General features: G+C 51.7%; 1 protein-coding gene across 1 annotated transcript; it reads left to right on the top strand.

Annotated features, from left to right (window-relative positions):
* On the top strand, positions 1-14136 carry MED12 (mediator complex subunit 12; the record flags this gene model as incomplete). Its single annotated transcript, XM_018043874.1, is given in 31 exon segments — positions 1-315; positions 843-947; positions 1155-1346; positions 1483-1639; positions 2801-2982; positions 3170-3280; positions 3398-3652; positions 4023-4169; positions 4328-4427; positions 4555-4691; positions 5055-5186; positions 5527-5653; positions 6117-6346; positions 6882-6962; positions 7094-7264; positions 7467-7611; positions 7778-7828; positions 8153-8271; positions 8465-8608; positions 9039-9202; positions 9401-9532; positions 9950-10177; positions 10354-10498; positions 10665-10785; positions 11136-11237; positions 11338-11451; positions 11700-11875; positions 12056-12235; positions 13291-13362; positions 13810-13941; positions 14109-14136. Coding segments are annotated over 31 exon segments (4279 nt in total), but the record flags the coding sequence as incomplete, so codon positions are not given.
* Between the last annotated feature and the right edge of the window lie 5923 nt (positions 14137-20059).

The raw sequence follows: 20059 nt of genomic DNA, 5'->3' as shown, positions 1-20059 counted from the left end.
TCGGTATTGTCAGACGGTTCCCGGCGTCCCTCGGTTTCCCTCGGTAGTTTCCGGCAAAGATCGGGAGTTTCTAACGTGCCCCTTGTAGTCTCTCGGCTGCCGTCCTCGCCACCGCCGCCCCTCTTTTCGGCTCCCTCTCCCCTACCCACCCCACCCACCACCCCCCCCCCCCGCGATCGGCCCGGCTGGCGCCTCTGTCGTTACGGGCTGAGCAAGATGGCGGCCTTCGGGATCTTGAGCTACGAACACCGGCCCCTGAAGCGGCCGCGGCTGGGGCCTCCTGATGTGTACCCTCAAGATCCCAAACAGAAGGAGGTGAGTTCAGAAATTCGGGCTCCCAGGGGGCCAGGGGCCAGCGATCGGCAGAGGAGGAAGCGCTGATGGCTGGGGGAAGCGGGGGCGGGGCGGCTCTGTGGGAGTGCAAGTCCCGAAAGGGGGAAGAGTAAAGTGGACTGGTGTCGGAGAGTAAGACCTGGGGGAGGTGGGGGCTGGTTTCTGGGCTAGAACCGGGAGTGATGTTGGGGCCACGCTGGAGGCGCCCCCTCTACACACACACACCTCAGAAAGTTGTCTGAGGCGGCTGGATGAACTAAGGCTGCTTGTAAACTCGCAGGGGAAGAGTGCTGTTGAGGGAGCTCTGGGGATTGGGAATCTTAGTACTGTGGGGGTGAGGGGGTCCAAATTAATATAAGAGATTATTTTAAAATAATAATGTGCTATCTACTCCCCAATCATTTTCCTATTTTTTTCCACCCTTGTTCCCTTCTCTTCTGCCCTCTTCCACCACCACCACCATCTCCCCCAAGGAAGGAAAAAGCTAAAATGTTGTTTTCCTGCCTCAGGATGAATTAACGGCCTTGAATGTAAAACAAGGTTTCAATAACCAGCCCGCTGTCTCTGGGGATGAACATGGCACTGCCAAGAATGTCAACTTTAATCCTGCCAAGGTGAGACAACCCCATCAGGCTGAAGGAAAAGGCTGGAAGAATCTGAGAGGGAGCAAAGACCCTGGGCTGGGAAGACGTAAAGGGATGACCTAACTGGCGGTGTTTTCCTTTGTAACCTAATGCTACCACACTGGCATTTGCCCATCAAAGGCACAGCCACCTTTCTGCTCTGTCTTCCCACCCTGAGGTGTAGCTTTCTTCCCTCAGATCAGTTCCAACTTCAGCAGCATCATTGCAGAGAAGTTACGTTGTAACACCCTCCCTGACATTGGTAGAAGGAAGCCCCAAGTGAACCAGAAGGACAACTTCTGGCTGGTGACTGCACGATCCCAGAGTGCCATTAATACTTGGTTTACTGATCTGGCTGGCACCAAGCCACTCACACAACTAGCCAAAAAGGTGAGGTACTGTTTCCTGTTCTTTAGGCCAAAGGGGGGAACGTGAGTACCAAGTACCCTCTGATTTTCAGATTGAAGTACACGGGTGTCAGCTCACTGGGGTGAGAGAGGTCTCACTGTTTGCAATGTCCATTCAGGTCCCCATTTTCAGTAAGAAGGAAGAAGTGTTTGGGTATTTAGCCAAATACACAGTGCCTGTGATGCGGGCTGCCTGGCTCATTAAGATGACCTGTGCCTACTATGCAGCAATCTCAGAGACCAAGGTTAAGAAGAGACATATTGACCCCTTCACAGGTGAGTAACTCCTAATACCAGAGGACCTACCACTGATCACTTCAGAGTGGTGGAGAAACCTTGAAATTACTCTCCTTCCTCATCTATATTCCTTGCTTCTGCTTGTGTCTTACATTCACTCAGTTAGTAAACATCAAGTGTCTTGAGTATCTACTGTATGTGTGCTGCTGCTGCTGCTAAGTCGCTTCAGTTGTGTCCGACTCTGTGCGACCCCATAGACGGTAGCCCACTAGGCTCCGCCATCCCTGGGATTCTCCAGGCAAGAACACTGGAGTGGGTACTGGGCTATAAAGATAATCACTACCTAATCCCTGCTCTTAGGATGCTTATAGTCTAGTAGGGATGCTAAGGCCACTGTACAAATCCCATAATTAAATATAGAAACATAGTGTCAAAAGTGGAGGCAGGGGCTTCCTTGGTGGCTCAGTGGTAAAGAATCCACCTGCCAGTGCAGGAGACATGGGTTTGATCCCTGATCTGGAAAGATCCCACATGCCTCAGAGCAGCTAAGTCTGTGAGCCACAACTATTGAGCCTGGGCTCTGGAGCCCATGTGCCCCATCTACTGAAGCCTACACACCCTAGAGCCCGTGCTCTACAAGAGAAGCCACTGCAGTGAGAAGCCTGTACTCCACAACTAGAGACTAGCCCCACTTACCACAACTAGAGAGCTTGCGTGCAGCAATGAAGACCCAGAGCAGCCAAAAATAAATAAATAATATTATGTAATATAAAAAAGTGGAAGCAGAAGTTTCTTTGAGACTTCAGTGAACAGAAAGGTTATTTTCTTTTGGGGATACCTGGAAAGGCTTTAGGAAGGTGACATTTGTTTTTGTTTTGTTTTGTTTTATTTTGTTGAAGTATAGTTGATTTATACTGTTGTGTTAGTTTCTCGTGTACACCAAAGTGATTCAGTTATACATATGTGTGTTTATCTATATTCTTTTTTGCATTCTTTTCCGTTATAGCTTATTATAGAATATCGAATGTAGTTCCCTGTGCTATGCAGTAGGACCTTGTTGTTGAAGGTGGCATTTGACTAGAGCCTATACGGGGATGAATAGGATTTAGAAACATGGTGATTGGGAGTGGGGGTGGGGGACAGAAGGTGTTCTAAGCAGAGGGACACTGTAAAATAGCCATCTTCCCATCTTTTTTCTAGAATGGACTCAGATCATCACCAAGTGCTTATGGGAGCAGCTTCAAAAGATGGCTGAATACTACCGACCAGGGCCTGCTGGAAGTGGGGGCTGTGGCTCCACTATAGGGCCCTTACCCCATGATGTTGAGATGGCAATCCGGCAGTGGGACTACAACGAGAAGCTGGCCATGTTCATGTTTCAGGTAGGAAGGAGAGTGTGTCGTGTGGCATGGAAATGAGCCTGACCTCATACTCTGCCAACATGGAGCAGAGTCCACCTGCCACCTTGCCCCACTGGTGGTTTTCCTCATCCTTTCATTTACTTTCTCTGCCTCATCTCTAATAGTCCCTGTTCGAAACTCATCCCCTTCCCACCCCTGGTGTCCATAGGACGGAATGCTGGACAGACATGAGTTCCTGACCTGGGTACTTGAGTGTTTTGAGAAAATCCGTCCTGGAGAGGATGAACTGCTTAAACTGCTGCTGCCCCTGCTGCTTCGAGTAAGGCCTAGGATTTGGGGGGGGGGGGGTCTCAGGAGGATTTGAGGAGGTATAAGGCACAAGAGCTGTGTCCCTTGGAGAGAACTGGGGCGGGGTTTGATCATCATGTCTCCACAGTACTCCGGAGAGTTTGTTCAGTCTGCATACCTCTCCCGCCGCCTTGCCTACTTCTGTACACGGAGACTGGCCCTGCAGCTGGATGGTGTGAGCAGTCACTCATCTCATGTGATGTCTGCTCAGTCGACAAGCACACTGCCCACCACCCCTGCTCCTCAGCCCCCAACTAGCAGCACACCCTCTACACCCTTTAGTGACCTGCTTATGTGCCCTCAGCACCGGCCCCTAGTTTTTGGCCTCAGCTGTATCCTTCAGGTAGGTACTGGGTGGTCCCATGAAAGTATTAACATTAAGAAGCATCTTGAGAAGAGTCAGGTGCTTGTCCTGGAAAATGGGAGTGATTCTAACTTGGGGGCAAAAGTAGGCACTGAGAATTTGCTTGGAAATTGTCAGCTTCTGATTCATGGGGTGTTAGTTCCTTTTCAGTTAATACCCATCCAGGCCTAAATAGCAGACCCAAAACCTTTAGGAGGGTAGATGAGGAGAGGGGCTCAGAGATGGAGTGGTGCCACCCCAGGGACTTAGAATGACTTTGGATCAGAAGCCAAAGGGTGAGGTCTTATAGTGGGCTTCTAGACAGGTAGCCATGGAAACCGCGTTTGACTTAGCTGTTTCTGTCTGGCAGACCATCCTGCTGTGTTGTCCTAGTGCCCTGGTTTGGCACTATTCACTGACTGATAGTCGAATCAAGACTGGCTCACCACTTGACCACCTGCCTATTGCCCCCTCCAACCTGCCCATGCCAGAGGGCAACAGTGCCTTCACTCAGCAGGTAAGTCTGACCAATAGCCTCGTACCCCCAGGGGACTGGGATGTGAGAAGTTACCCGTTCAGAAATAGTGACCTAGCATCTGCTACTCTTCTTTTAGCCTAGAGCCCTGGCCTTTTTCTTTATGCTTTACTACATCCTTAAAGCCCTCCTTTTTGCAGGTCCGTGCAAAGTTGCGGGAGATCGAGCAACAGATCAAGGAGCGAGGACAGGCCGTTGAGGTTCGCTGGTCTTTTGATAAGTGCCAGGAAGCTACTGCAGGTGGGTGCCAGAAGACAGACTGTAAGAATGTTTGAGGAAAGGATCAGGATGGTAAGGACATACAGATCTGAGAGCTGGCGTAGACCAGGCCTCTAGTTAAGTCCCCTTTACCACTTTTCCTCCTTAGGCTTCACCATTGGACGAGTACTCCATACTTTGGAAGTGTTGGACAGCCATAGTTTTGAACGCTCTGACTTCAGCAACTCTCTTGATTCCCTCTGTAATCGAATCTTTGGATTGGGGCCTAGCAAGGATGGGCACGAGGTAATAAGCAAGAAGGGGAAGAGAGGTGAAAAACAGAGCAAAAGCAACAGTATATATGAGGGGAAAGCGTGGTGAGGCATTGAAGCCAGAGGATGTCTGAAGAGACAACCCATCTTACTGAGCCTAGGATATTTTAAGATGGAGTCTGCTGCAGCTGCTAAGTGGCTTCAGTCGTGTCCGACTCTGTGTGACCCCATGGACTGCAGCCCACCAGGCTCCTCCGTCCATGGGATTTTCCAGGCAAGAGTACTGGAGTGGGGTGCCATTGCCTTCTCCAAAAATGGAATCTAGTTGCTGGGAAGTTGGAACTTGGTTCTTTGTCCTCAACTCTACCTACTTACCCTATCTTCCTTTGGTCTCCAGATCTCCTCAGATGATGATGCAGTGGTATCATTACTGTGTGAATGGGCTGTCAGCTGCAAGCGTTCTGGTCGGCATCGTGCGATGGTGGTAGCCAAGCTGCTGGAGAAGAGACAGGCAGAGATTGAGGCTGAGGTTAGGGACAGCCCATGGGGCAGTGGCAGTTGGGATTGGAGCCAGATTGAGCTGGTAGTGGGACAAAAGTTGAAACTGTGAGAGTGAAGAAGTGGTAGAAAATGTACAGGGAAAGTTGAGGACATAAGGCAAAAGTAGAAAGGAGCGGAGCCATGTCAGAGTTAAGAGAAGTGACCAAGGTGCAATTGGGAGATGGTAAAGAAAATGGGAGTCAGGGGAGGGGAGTGGAAGTAAAAACCTTGGGGATGGAGGCAGAACAGTCAGTAGTTCAAGGATTACACATGGGCGAGTGAAGAAATAGTTGAAACCCAATCTTACAGTCTGTTCTTTCATCTTACAGCGTTGTGGAGAATCGGAAGCTGCAGATGAGAAGGGTTCCATTGCCTCTGGCTCCCTTTCTGCTCCCAGTGCTCCCATTTTCCAAGATGTCCTCTTACAGTTTCTGGATACACAGGCTCCCATGCTGAGTATGGACCTGCCACTCTCTGGTTCCCTCTGCCTAGACTCAGCCATCCTGTCATCAGAAAGCATAGTGAAGGGCCTTCTGGGATATATTTCAGTCTTGAGCTCTAAGCATTCTGACTTTTGGACATAATTCTAGTCTTTGATCATCTTACAGTTCAACAGGGTCGAAAAATAAAGACAAGAATAAGAATGAGAGCATGCAGTTGACGCATTTTCACGTATAAATAGCAGAGATGCTGTATTCCTTTAGGAGATGGTGTGTGGGGCAGAAGTTGGGGTAGGATAACCAACCACATTTCGTCCCTCAATAGCTTTGGTTTTGTTCGTTTTTTGTGTTTTTTTTGAGTCATTCCTATTCTTGTCTACTTCAGGTACCTAGGAGCACCATGCCTTTGGTGTATTTCCTTCTTTCTGCCTGTCTCTTTTGTGCTCCTCTAACTCATCTTTCTCCTTCCCTCTCTCCAGCGGACCCCCGAAGTGAGAGTGAGCGAGTGGAATTCTTTAACTTGGTACTGCTGTTCTGTGAACTGATTCGGCATGATGTTTTCTCCCACAACATGTACACTTGCACCCTCATCTCCCGAGGGGACCTTGCCTTCGGAGCCCCTGGTCCCCGGCCTCCCTCTCCCTTTGATGACCCGGCTGATGACCCAGAGCGCAAGGAGGCTGAGGGCAGCAGCAGCAGCAAGCTGGAGGTGAGCGAGCTTTTCCTTGTCCTAGAGTGTTTCTTCTTGACAGCCGCATCTTCCTGGCTCCAGGAGTCCTCTGAGAATCCTTTACGAAGTAAGGAGGGTAGGATTTGCTTAGTGCTTTGCAGTTTAGCAAGCACTCTCAAGTTATTATTTTTTTTCATTTGATTCTCACAACAGACCTGTGAGGTATTGTTTTTCTTTTTTGGGGCGGCAGGTGGGGGACTGTGTCACACAGCTTGCGGGATCTTAGATGCCCAACCAAGGACCACGGCAGTAAATGTGCCGAGTCTTTGCCACTGGACCACCAGGGAATTCCCCGCCGCCCCCTGACCCCACCCGCCGTGAGGTATCCTTATCCTCATTTTAAAGCTGAGAGAAACCAAGGCCTGCAGAGGTTAAGGGACCAGTCAAGGCTTGGATCTGGAACCAGTGCTTTTCCCAGTATGGGCTCCTCTCTTCGACTCCAATCAACTTTTCGAGATGGTGGGGAGCAGCTCCTCAGGGCTAAAGCAGCTTCGCTTCTGTTCTCTACACTCAGGATCCAGGACTCTCAGAGTCTATGGACATTGACCCTAGCTCCAGTGTGCTCTTTGAGGACATGGAGAAGCCTGATTTCTCAGTAAGTTACTGGTGTGGAAGCATCCAGCTCCTGAGGTCCTTCCGTTATGCCACTTTGGGGAGTTTCCTTATGCACCCCCCTCAATCCCTTTGTCTTCCTCTAAACATTCTGCCCTTTCGCCTTTCTCTTAGTTGTTCTCCCCCACTATGCCCTGTGAGGGGAAGGGCAGTCCATCCCCTGAGAAACCAGATGTTGAGAAGGAGGTGAAGCCCCCACCCAAGGAGAAGCTAGAAGGAACCCTTGGGGTTCTTTATGACCAGCCGCGGCATGTGCAGTATGCCACACACTTTCCCATCCCCCAGGTACTGTTCACCAACACCTTCCGACCCTCTGTTCTGAGCCCAGGTTTCTGTCCAAGGACTTTGCCGAGGGGTTGGAGCTGTTCTTGAGGGTGTGGTATGCTGGGAAGGGTTGGAGTGCTGGGGTGCTGAGGGGCATGGAGCATGCTTTTGAGAGGAGGGAGAGTGATGCCTGCTGGAGTCTGATGGTGCCGCTGGGATGCAGGAGGAGTCATGCAGCCATGAGTGCAACCAGCGGTTGGTCGTACTGTTTGGGGTGGGAAAGCAGCGAGATGATGCCCGCCATGCCATCAAGAAAATTACCAAGGATATCCTGAAGGTTCTGAACCGCAAGGGGACAGCAGAAACTGGTGGGTTTGAGGCACCTGAAATGGATCTCCCCCAAAGAGCGCCTTAGTCAGTCTTCCCTTCCCCAGCATAGGGAACTCCCAGTCATGTCCCAATGTCCTGTCTCTTGGAGTCTCCTGAGAGCTCTAGTCCTTTTGAAACTTCCCCCCTCATTCCCCCCCTCTGCAGACCAGCTTGCTCCTATTGTGCCTCTGAATCCTGGAGACCTGACATTCTTAGGTACCTCACAGTAAGCCCCATACTACCCGCCCTCCCTCTCCCTTCCCTCCCTCAACCTAGCACTTCCCTGTACATACTCCTCTAAGGTCCACATAGTATGTGGTCCTCCAAACCTTTGCTTCACTGTTCCCTTCCCTTCATCCCTCCCCCAGCCCTTCCTTGACCCTCCCGTCCCGTCTTCCCTCTTCCTTCCTTCCCTTCCTCCCTCCCTCCCTTCCTTCCCCTTTCCCTCCCCACCATAGCCTTCTCTCCATATCCCCCCCCACCCCCAGTTGCCTGGTTATCTTCCCTGTCCTGACTGGTCCCTTTCAACTGTCCCCTCAGGTGGGGAGGATGGACAGAAGCGGCGACGAAACCGACCTGAAGCTTTTCCCACTGCCGAGGATATCTTTGCTAAGTTCCAGCACCTTTCGCATTATGACCAACACCAGGTCACGGCTCAGGTGTGGGCCTAAGTCCAGCCCCCTTCCCACATTCTGGCCTCCCTGTCCTGTTTTCCTTCTTTCCTTATCTTTTTTCTCTCCCAGGCAGGCTAAGCCTCCTGTTCTCACCCCTTTTCCCCATCATCCTTTCCTGCTACCCTGGTTCTTCTCACCTCTCTCCACTCCCATCTCTCACTCCCACTGCCCTTATCAGGTCTCCCGGAATGTTCTGGAGCAGATCACGAGCTTTGCCCTTGGCATGTCGTACCACTTGCCTCTGGTGCAGCATGTGCAGTTTATCTTCGACCTCATGGAATATTCACTCAGCATCAGTGGCCTCATCGACTTTGCTATTCAGGTGGGGGAGTTGGGGAGATGAGGGAGAGGGCGTTTGTGCAGTACAGGGTCACAAGGACAAGAGCAGAGGCTCAAGCCAGTGTCCCATGTTATTTGGAGGGACCAAAAGGCTAGTGTCGGGAGAGTGGCCCGTGAGCTAAGCCAGCAGGAATAGAGACTCAAGTGCTCCCTGGGGAGGCCCGAGAGATGGATTAGAGCACTGGGCACAGACTGTCCTTCCACTGTGGACTTCATAGGATTGTATCCTGGACACTGGGTAGATCATTGATGTGGCTTGTTGTTAATAGAATAAAGGTCAGTGGCATATGCCATTGGGGCCCTTCCAGGCTGAGGCATCTCTAGCAGGAAAGGGCTTCAGTTTTCTCACAGGAAGGGGAATGATGTATAACATTCGAGGCCTCTTGTTTCTCAACCCCCACTCACTCTGCTAGCTGCTGAATGAACTGAGTGTAGTCGAGGCCGAACTGCTTCTCAAATCCTCAGATCTGGTGGGCAGCTACACCACCAGCCTGTGCCTGTGCATCGTGGCTGTCCTGCGCCACTATCATGCCTGCCTCATCCTCAACCAGGACCAGATGGCACAGGTCTTTGAGGGGTAAGTGGAGCTTCAGAATAACCAAAATCCATGGGGCCCTGGTGAAGGCCATTGGACCTGCAGAGAACACATAGGGCTCTTGCAATGCAGAATTGCATGCCTTCCTGGTAGGGAGGGGAGAGAACATTGCGGAGGGACAGGAATCTTGGCGCCCAGACCCGCCATTGCTCCAGGCGTGACCTTGTCCCTTCTCGACAGGCTGTGTGGCGTAGTTAAGCATGGGATGAACCGGTCCGATGGTTCCTCTGCAGAACGCTGTATCCTTGCATATCTCTATGATCTGTACACCTCCTGTAGCCATTTAAAGAGCAAATTTGGGGAACTCTTCAGGTAAGAGAGGTGGAAGGTAAGGGGTAGAGAGTGGGACCTCATCCCATCTCCTTGCTACTGCCCAACTTAGGAGCAGAGCACAGCTTACCACCCTGCTGTGTCTGCAGGGTCATTTGGGGACAGTGTCCTCTAAGTGTTCTTGGTCCCCAGAGTGGGCCTCCTTCCTCATCAGCCTTGCTTCTGGCCCACGCCTGCAGGGCCCACGCTCCTCCTCCTTGCCTCCTGGGGCCCCTGTGCCTTACCCTCACTGGGTTTCTTTCCTGCCCAGTTGGTCGGCTTTGTCCCATTTCCCCTCTTCTTGCCTTAAGGCCCTTGGTCCCTCATTTTCTCCTTTTTGTTCTTTTCTCCTCTTTCCTAACCATCCCTCTGGCTCACTAGCACTTCCTCAATAGTGCTCTCTCCTCTCCCCTCCTGCAGTGACTTCTGCTCCAAGGTGAAGAACACCATCTACTGCAATGTGGAGCCGTCAGAGTCCAACATGCGCTGGGCACCTGAGTTCATGATCGACACTTTAGAGAACCCCGCTGCTCACACCTTCACCTACACGGGGCTAGGCAAGAGTCTTAGTGAGAACCCTGCTAACCGCTACAGCTTTGTCTGCAATGCCCTTATGCACGTCTGTGTGGGGCACCATGATTCGGATAGGTATGGGGCGTACTGAGTGAGGCATGGGCACCACGCTCCCGCCTGATGTTGGGAGGGATGACTTGCCCGGGAGGTACCACAACCTTGGTTATAGCCGGGGTGGAGATGAAAAGTTAATGAGTCTGAGGTTTTGCCAGAACAGGGTTTTTGCTGAGGGCATTTGTACTTTTCCCCAGGGTGAATGACATCGCCATCCTGTGTGCAGAGCTGACCGGCTATTGCAAGTCGCTGAGTGCAGAGTGGCTGGGAGTGCTTAAGGCCTTGTGCTGCTCCTCTAACAATGGCACTTGCGGTTTCAACGACCTCCTCTGCAATGTAGATGTGAGACTGGGGGTGGGGGCGCACCGGGCAGTCCCCAGGGCAGGAGTCTGCTCCCAGTGACTGTGAGAACGGAGGGACAGCTTTATGCAGAATGGAGGCCCAGCACTCAGAGTAGGAGAACTCTTTCCACACTGAGTCCTGGTGTGTGTCTGCTTTTTTCCTCCAGGTCAGTGACCTGTCTTTTCACGACTCCCTGGCCACTTTTGTTGCCATCCTCATCGCTCGGCAGTGTTTGCTCCTGGAGGATCTGATTCGCTGTGCGGCCATCCCTTCACTCCTTAATGCTGGTAAACTACCAATTTGTGACCCGTAGAAAGTCTAGACCCCCAGTGTCAGTACACACTCAATGGCCATACTCTCCTTGTTCACTGTGGGGCTCCTGGTGGCACCAGAAGCCAATTCTGTTGTGTGTCTCAGGCTGGGAGGGGCCTCTTTCTGACCCTGCACCTGTATCCCCAGTCTTTCCTGTTCCTGACCCTTCCAGGTTCTCCCCTCTACACTATAGAACAGTTGGCTCCCTCCTCCAATGTGTTATCTCCTTTTGCCTGACCTCAGCCACCTTTTTAGTGCCTCAGCACCCACAAACCCACATATAGCCCACCTTCATCCTTTCCCCGCCTCTGTGTCTTCTCTGTAGCTTGCAGTGAACAGGACTCTGAGCCAGGGGCCCGGCTTACCTGCCGCATCCTCCTCCACCTTTTCAAGACACCTCAACTCAATCCTTGCCAATCGGATGGAAGTAAGTGACTCCATCCAAGCCAGCCTGCCAAGGATAGTGTGGCTACCCTACCCCCACCGTTTCTACTTTGGCTTCCCCTGACTTTAGCTCTCTCCACCAGACAAGCCTACTGTAGGAATCCGCTCCTCCTGTGACCGCCACCTGCTGGCTGCCTCCCAGAACCGCATCGTGGATGGAGCTGTGTTTGCTGTTCTCAAGGCTGTGTTTGTACTTGGTATGGGGGTAGGAAGAGCGGTGCCAAAAGTGTGTATAGGGTGGAGCGCCAGCTAAACTACAAAGGGCAGTCTTTCTCTCTCCTAAAGGTGGTCTCTCTGACCTTTCTGGAGGATAGGAAGGAGGGAAGTATGTTTCTGTCCCATAGGGCAGGATTTGGGGAGTGCTGCTTCTGTGGCTCTGGGGCAGGTCTCCACACAGCATTGGGATCTCACTTTGCACTCCGTATCTCCCACCCGTGAACCGCAGGGGATGCGGAACTGAAGGGTTCGGGCTTCACTGTGACAGGAGGAGCAGAAGAACTTCCAGAGGAGGAGGGAGGAGGTGGCAGTGGCAGTCGGAGACAGGGTGGCCGCAACATCTCTGTGGAGACAGCCAGTCTGGATGTCTATGCCAAGTACGTGCTACGCAGCATCTGCCAGCAGGTCAGTCTCACCTTCTCTCACAGACCTCTTCAATGCTGCTATATAATATAGTCTTGTTTCCCGTCATGATCACACCACCTCCCCGCCATACATTTTGTCCCTCACCAACCGCTGGTCCATCCCCCTTATTCCTAACCCCCTCACTGGTTGGCCCAGTCCCCTGATTCTTGGCTTCCTCAGGAATGGGTAGGAGAACGTTGCCTTAAATCGCTGTGTGAAGACAGCAATGACCTGCAAGACCCAGTGTTGAGCAGTGCCCAGGCCCAGCGCCTCATGCAGCTTATCTGCTACCCACATCGGCTGCTGGACAACGAGGATGGGGAAAACCCGCAGCGGCAACGCATTAAGCGTATTCTCCAGGTAGGCCAAGGTGACGGGGGTCTTGGAGGAAGCAGTGGGACCTGAACCTGGGGTGAGATGATGGGAACCTTGAGAGAAAAAGAGAGGGAGAATTAAGTAGGAAGATGAATGAGGATATGGACAAAAGGTGGTGAGAGAGAAACAGCTCCAGCATGGGTTTCGAAGTCAAGCCAATATGGTCTAGACTCAAGAGTGAACCATTGGGTGAGGGCACACAGCTGCTGGAGTAGGGCTTTGGCTTATCAGTGGGAGACAGAGCATTGGAGGTCTAGGTTTTGGTCTTATGTGTCTGGCATGTCGATCGTAGCTCAGTGATGAGTAGTAATGCTGTTGGAAAGCTACTGCTTACTGAGTGGGCTGCTTCATGCTGGGGTACCGTGCTTAGTACTCCATGTAGATTTCCTCAGTTAGTCTTTACAACCCTGTGAAGTAGTATGAATATCCCTGTTTTAGCATCAATGAAACTGAGGCTTGAAGAGGTTAAGTAACTTGCCGAGGTTCAGTAACTCACGCAGCTGGTAAGTTTAGAGTCAGTATAGGAGCCCAGGTCTGCCTGCACCCTTCCAGCCTCGCCACACTGCTGCAGACATTCATGTGACTGGGGGTGGAAAAATAAAGCTGTTGAGGGAAACCTAAAGGAATGAGGCCTCTTCAGCTGAGAGAAGATAAATGCCTCAGAGAGATTAACTAAGACTAGCCCTCGGGTCTGTAAAGGACTTTTGAAAACAGCGTGGCGAGCTTCAACTTCAACATCAAAGATTTAAGTTAAGCATTAAGCAGAACTTCCTGATGCGAGGAATTGTGAGGCTCTGGAGCAGGAAACTGGGGAAGATGTGAAATTTTTCCAAAACCACTTTTGAAATAGGATAGATTTTTTTTCAGTCATTTTGGATTATTTAAGTGTGATTTTTCCTAAAGAGGGAAAGTCGAGGGCCCTTTCAGACCTCCAGGCATATGTGATTCAAGGTTGTGAGAGATCAGGGGCTGGCATCAGGGTACTAAGTGGCTGGGATGACACAGTGATGACTAGATTGCTGATGGGGTCTCTGTCACAGAACTTGGACCAGTGGACCATGCGCCAGTCTTCGTTGGAACTACAGCTCATGATCAAGCAGACCCCTAACAATGTGAGTGGTTCCCAGACCCTCTCTCATGCTCACTTCCAACAATATGTGTCAGGGAAGGGAGCTGCCATAGAAGAGCCTAGGTTCTATTTTTGGGTTCTGGAGATAAGAGAGGATGGGAAGATGGCAGATGTGTGGAGCCGATGATAAGGGACATGGGTTGAGAGTGTTGGGGCTCTGAGCTGTGGGGAAGGTTGGCAGCTGTGGTAGCAGAGGCTGTTTCTGTGGCCACAGCTGTAAAGGGGTATGTAAAGGAGAAGACGGTGGGGCACTGGAGGAGTACTGCAAGGTGGTGGAGGGCATGATGCCCAACAGAGTTGTGTCCCTACCCTCCCATCAGCCTCCACGGGTGCCTTCCTCTGTCTTCATCTTCCTATCTCTCCTACTATCTCTTTGCCTTTGGCCACAAGCTAACCTATTTACCTCCCCTGTGCCTTTCATCCTCCTTAGGAGATGAACTCCCTCTTAGAGAACATCGCCAAGGCCACAATCGAGGTTTTCAACAGTCTGCAGAGACAGTCATCTTCTGGAAATGCTGCAAGCAACATGCCCAGCAGCAGCAAGACCAAGGCCTGTGCTCAGGTTGAGTAGAAATGTGTTAGGACCCATCCCCTTCTGAGTTTTCTCTTCCAGTAGTGTAAATGATTTCAGCTGCCCAGAGATGTCAGGCATGTCCATCTAGAAAAGAGAGGAGATTGTTTCCAGCCTTGCCTGGCTCCTCTGTAACCTCGCGTGTGCCATTTCTCCAGCTCCCTAGAACGCTCGGGTGTATGGCTGGTGGCTCCTCTCATTGCCAAACTGCCCACCTCAGTCCAGGGCATGTGTTAAAGGCTGCTGGGGAAAGAATTGGAGAACGGCCAGCATCTGGACACCTCTTCCCGCAAAGGAACGTGATCGACAAAACAGAAGAGGTAAAGCGGCTGTTTGTGGGGCTGGATTGTGGAGCGGATGGAGAGGAGGCCCAAGGAGGAAGACAACAGTTGGGGCAAAGAGGTGAAGATCAAAATCAGAAAAAGGTGCAATTGGAGGAGAAGGAGAGATGGTCAAACAAGAGGCTAGATCTTAAAAGAGTAGAGTGGGGGCTTGGAGGAAAAATGAGGTTGGAAGTCGCCTGACCTCGGTCCTGTTCTTTTTCTTCTCCTCCTGTCTCTAGCATGTCCCTGTTGAGCCAGCAGCCCTTCTTATCCCTGGTGCTGACATGTCTGAAGGGCAGGATGAGCACCGTGAGGACTCCTTACTCCCTCTACAGCCAGGTCACCAGGTATGGGTCTTTGGGCCTGGAGCTAGGCAGGGAGGGCAGAGGAGGATGCAGCCAAGAGGCCACTTATGTACTCTTATCTTCAGTATTTTCTGACAAGAACACCTCGCTGCTTTGGCATGGACATGATGAAATCCCTGAGCTGTGTGTTATACTGTTTCTGTCTTAGATTGTGACTAACTGAAAGATGACCATTATTTAGACGATTGCAAACCAAAGCAGCTAATGCATGAGGCACTCAAACTGCGGCTCAACCTGGTGAGAGAGGGAGGCTGGGAAGAAGGAGGAAAGGGGTGGAGCTAGGACACAGAAAAGAAGCCCCAAGCCTAGGGAGGCAAGGATGCAGATGAGGGCCCAGCTCGCCTGGATTTTCTCGTATTAACCCATCTCTCCTAAAGGACGTGGGACCTGGAAGTGGTTAAGGAGACTGTATCCTTGCAGGGACCCTGCCTCAGTATTGTAGATTTTGGCTGGGCCGAGAAGCCCTAGACACCTATTGTGAGGTGTTCAATGAGATCCTGGACATCCTTTGGTCCAACTCCATCATCACATAAGCTAAGGAAACCAAGCCCAGAGAGGTCGAGAATTAAGTCATTGGCCTGAGAACTCATGTAGCCCAGGTTCTAATCTGAGCTTCCTTAAAGGCTGGCCTCCGCCCTGAGCCATCTGACTGACTTGCTTGATGTGGCCCTGGCAGGTGGGGGGCATGTTTGACACAGTGCAGCGCAGCACCCAGCAGACCACGGAGTGGGCTGTGCTCCTCCTGGAGATCATCATCAGCGGCACTGTCGACATGCAGTCCAACAAGTAAAGCATCCCCCTCCCCTCTCTCCACCTTCGCCCCTAGAGAAGCCCCTCCCCCAACAGGTGCATGACCCTGGCAGTAGATGTGGCTGACACTTTGGGCTCTGAGTTCCAGGGTCTGGGGTTCTCACACGGTTTGGGTGCCTGCTCCCTGCTCATGTCCAAGCGCAACCATCTCTCTCTGGTCTGAAACTCTCTCCTCTGGTTTCTCCCTGGCTTCCTGCTATAGCGGAGCTCTTCACACTGTCCTGGACATGCTAAGCGTGCTCATCAAATGGGACCTAGCTGCATGACATGTCAGCATCTCCCAGGCAGCATGGAGGAAAACAAACGGCCTCACTGAACCTGGTGAAGAAGCTGCGTGTGAGCGGAGGGAGCGAGGCCTAGAGCCTCCTCCCTCTTCCTTGGCGGAGTCCAGCTCAGTGACATCATCCTGCCCCCCTACCCTTCCCTCACCATCTTTGTCTTCTTTGTTACTTGTTTAGTGAGATTTACTGGAGGTTTTCTTCGGGCCAGCTTCTGTGCTGGCCCCTGAGGGTCCCATTCCTTGTTCCTGTGTCCTGAAACTCTTGTCCCGTCTTCTTGTGCCTGCAGAAAGAGATTGGCGGAACGCCGTCGGATAGTCTGGGAAAAAGTTTACCAGCTGCTGCCACTGCCCAAGCCGACTCGAGACGTGATCACGTGTGAGCCGCAGGGCTCCCTTATTGACACCAAGGGCAACAAGATTGCTGGCTTCGACTCCATTCTTCAAGAAGGAGGCACCGTTCCATTATCTTCCCACCTCTTGTTTCCTGCCTCCCACCTTTGTTCCCCTTTGGGCCAGAGCCCTCCCTGCTTTAACTTCTGTAGCTGCAACAAGTTCATTGGGCTCCATGAGGAAGCAAGAACGTCCCTGGGGTGTTGAGATTGATCACTTAATTTCCTCAAGTATCTTCTCCCTGTCTTGGGAGTCTCATTCTCTTTTCCTTGGTCTTTCTTCACCCTTCCCACTACCATCATCCCCACCCACCTTTGTACCTGCCACCCATTTTCAGCACCCCAGCCTTTTCCTTCTGCCCCACCCACAGCCCATCCGGCTCCACTCCAGCCTGCACCCCACCTATCTGCCTGGGCGAGGGCCCAAATCTCTTTAATCCCTGCATCGTGTTTCCTCCCATCCACCTATTCTCAACATAGTTTTCTCTGTTCCCTCTTTCTGGAATGTCAGTATTTATTGAGTAATCATTATCATATGTGTGTAGTAGAGAGAGAGGAGAATAAGGATTGTGTTCCAAATCTGAAGCTCAGCCTGTTCCTATAGGTGTTCTCTTCATTGTTTTCCTGCTTATTTGTCTCTATCTTTTCTGTGTATCTCTCTCTCTCGGCCGTATCTCTTCTCTTCCTGTTTTTCTCTTCTCCCTGTCTCTGTCTGTCTCTTTGGCTGCCTTCAGTCTTCTCACTGCCTTTTCTTCTCTGCCTTCCTGCTTCTCGTATCGTGTCTTCCTCTGACTGTTGGTGTCTGTCTCTGTCTTCCCTCTGCTCCCTACCGTCCCCTCTTCATTCTCCTCCCTCTGTGTGTATATCCATTCTGTCTGTCTTCCTCTCGCCATCTTCCCTGAATCTACCCATGAACTTTTTTTTCTTTTGTTGCAACAGATACTCTTTCCCTCTCCTGCAAGCCTTCAAGGTCTGTGTTGTATTTTCCAAGTTTCAGCAGTCATATTTCTCATTTTCTGGGCAGGGTCTTCAAGGTTTCCACCAAACAAAAGTCTCTCCCTGGGATCTTTTTGAGGGCTGAACATCAGCGCCACTTGTCTTGGGGCTGGTTTGAGAACAGTCCGGGTGGACCGGCGCGTGGCCCGTGGAGAGGCAGCAGTCAAGGACTGTGCTGTACCACACCACCTCTGAGGCCCCGGCCCCGCGCCTCTACCTGGGCCACCTGCCACTGCCTCCATTGAAAGATGTAAGGAACCCCTGCCCCCACCCTAAGAGCCGTGGGAAAAAAAGCTCCAGAGCCCCCCAAAATGACAACCTGGAGCTGCTCCACCAGCATCTGAGGAACGCAAAGAAGAATCCCAACCAAGGGCAAGAAGCGCAGCAAGCCTGCCGTCAAGACAGAAGTGAGCACCGCTTGCTGCCATCCCCTTGCATGCCTCCCGTGCACGTCTTTTCCAGCCCCAGCTCATCTTCCTGTCCTGGTTGTGGAGGCTAGGGCATTTTGAGGAAGGAGTACTTTTTTAGAATTAAAAACAATGAACTACATAGTCCACCTCCTGTTTGCCCCATTTCCCACTGACCCCAGCCCTCGTCACCCTTCCTCCCTTGCCATTCACACAGGACTATGGAATGGGCAGGCCGAAAGTGGCCCCTCGGAAGTGACAAGTACCTCCAGGCTCCTGCACCATGCAACCCTGGCTATCTCCCACCTATAGCTACAGGACAGAGCTCCATAGGCTTCTCACCCAGAACCAGCCATTGGCCATCAGGTGAGTCCAGCCACTGGGGGTGCGAGGACTGCCCAATATTCCTCCATCTGAAGGGCGATGCTTACTTCTCCCAGGAGCTATGGATGCGCAGGTGCTGAGGCAGGGGACAGAGGACAAAGAGCTTAAAGAGGTCAGCTGGCTCCCCTTTTCAGGTGGCCCCGCGTGGATCCATACGCCCTGTGCGGTTACCAATGCAGAAGCTGCATACCCCGCCCACCTACCCCTGGCAGTGCTGCCCAGAACCATGACTGGTGTCATGGGCTGGAACCTGCCCTCCTACAAGACGTCTGATGTACCGACAGCAGCAGCCTGCAGTGCCCCAAGGACAGGCCCTTCGCCAACACGCTCCAGGCAAAGATAGTGGATGGGCCGTAGGGAGGGCCGTTCAGGGACGAAGGGGCTTTGAAGGTCACAGGAATTTGGTGTCTTCACAAGCGACATGCAGAGTGGGAGATGCCAAGAAACGGAGGTGACAGAAGAATTTCCAGAGATTGAGTTTGTTTCCTTTTCCCCTCTAACAGAGTCAAGGATGTTGGGACAGTCATCTGTCACATCAGATGACTCCCAGTTCTTCATATGGTTTGCAGACCTCCCAGGTAAGGGCCGCAAGATGGGAAACTTGGGGAGGCTCCAGGCAGGGGCTGGTCTGCACACCCCTGGCTCTGACATCCTCACTCCTCCTCCCCCTCCAGGGCTATACTCCTTCATGTTTCTCATGTGGGATTGCAGCAATCACACAGGCCCTGCACGGTACCATGGTGCCCCCCAGCTTACTCCAGCAGCCTTACCAGAGCACCCACCCTTCTACCAATCCTACTCTTGTAGATCACTACTCGCCACCTGCAGCAGCCGGGCCCAGTGGCTATGTGCACCAGCAGGCCCCCAAAACTAATGACATGGGTGACCTCCACTCAAAAACGGTACCCAAATGAGCCAGGGATGGCGAAGACACTGAGGCTTCTTGATTTGGGAAAACCTGGGCCTGGATGTGGTGAAGACAGTCAGAACTTTTGGAGGCATCAAGGGCACCATACCTGGCCTGTTCAACACAAAATGCCAGAGCTTGAAGGGCACTGGGTGGCAGACTCTATGCTGCCTTCCCAACGTTTCTTTGAGAAACCAAAGAGAAATACTCTATCATGCTCATGTGAGAAGGAAAGACTGGGGTTCGATAGATGCAGGTATGGGAAGGATCATCTTAGCTACCATTAGGAGCAGCTGTGCTGGAATGGACCAGCAACAACATCCTCCCACCTTACTGAATGCAGTATAGGCCTTACTTAAACATCTAGTAATCATGTCTGAGTTCTGCAAGCTTAGGGTTGAGAACACTGCGGTGAACCAGAAGAAAAGTCCCACTTTAGAGTACTGATTAAGTGCTGACTGTGTGGCCAGCAACTATCTAGGACCAGGTAGTGGTTGAGGAAAGCTATTTGAAAAAAATCCAAAGTCCTTCACACACGGACTTTTACTCTAAGCTGAAGAAGAGACTTATTCAGAAGAGTTACTTAGAGAACGTTAATGAAAGATACAAGCAGCTGTGCAAGTTGGTGCTGTGAAATAAAATGGGAATTCCCAGGAAAACGTGCAGCGCCCACCTCGACTACTCCACTCTGGGGCCCATGAAAGTACATCACGACGAACATCCTCCTGAAGCGAGGTCACCGACTTGCAGCTTCGCCTTGCAAGACCCTCCCGTGGTCTCTGGATTATGCCTCACGGGGAGGAGGAAAACAGAGAGGCCCGATCCCCAGGTAGGAGGACCATAGCATTACAAAGACGTGTAGGTCGCTGGGAGGACAGGCAGGAGAAGAGCTTGGCTGATTTAAAGATTCATGACAGGAAAAGACGTTAAAGGATAGAGCCTGCGGAGTGGATAAGGTTGAGGGAGAGAGAATGTGACCCAGATGGTCGGGCTGGTGCGACCAATAGCTTCGCCACGAAGCCTACACAATCCCAGAAAGTGCTATTGATCCCAGGAAAAATGATTGATGATTTGGGCATTTAAGATTACACGGGTTCGTGGAGAAAAAGATGGGCTTCCCTTATAAGCTCCAGTTTGGTGAAGAATTCTAGTCCCCCATGCCAAGCCCGGGAGCGTAGTCTTGAATCCGCTATTATGCAAAGAACTCCACATAGCCAGACAAGAACAAATACCCCACACCAACTTCAC

Source organism: Capra hircus (assembly GCF_001704415.2).
Source record: "Capra hircus breed San Clemente chromosome X unlocalized genomic scaffold, ASM170441v1, whole genome shotgun sequence".
Taxonomy (NCBI): domain Eukaryota; kingdom Metazoa; phylum Chordata; class Mammalia; order Artiodactyla; family Bovidae; genus Capra; species Capra hircus.
The sequence above is the reverse complement of the archived record's forward strand: the minus strand, read 5'-3'. Positions and strand labels throughout refer to the sequence as shown.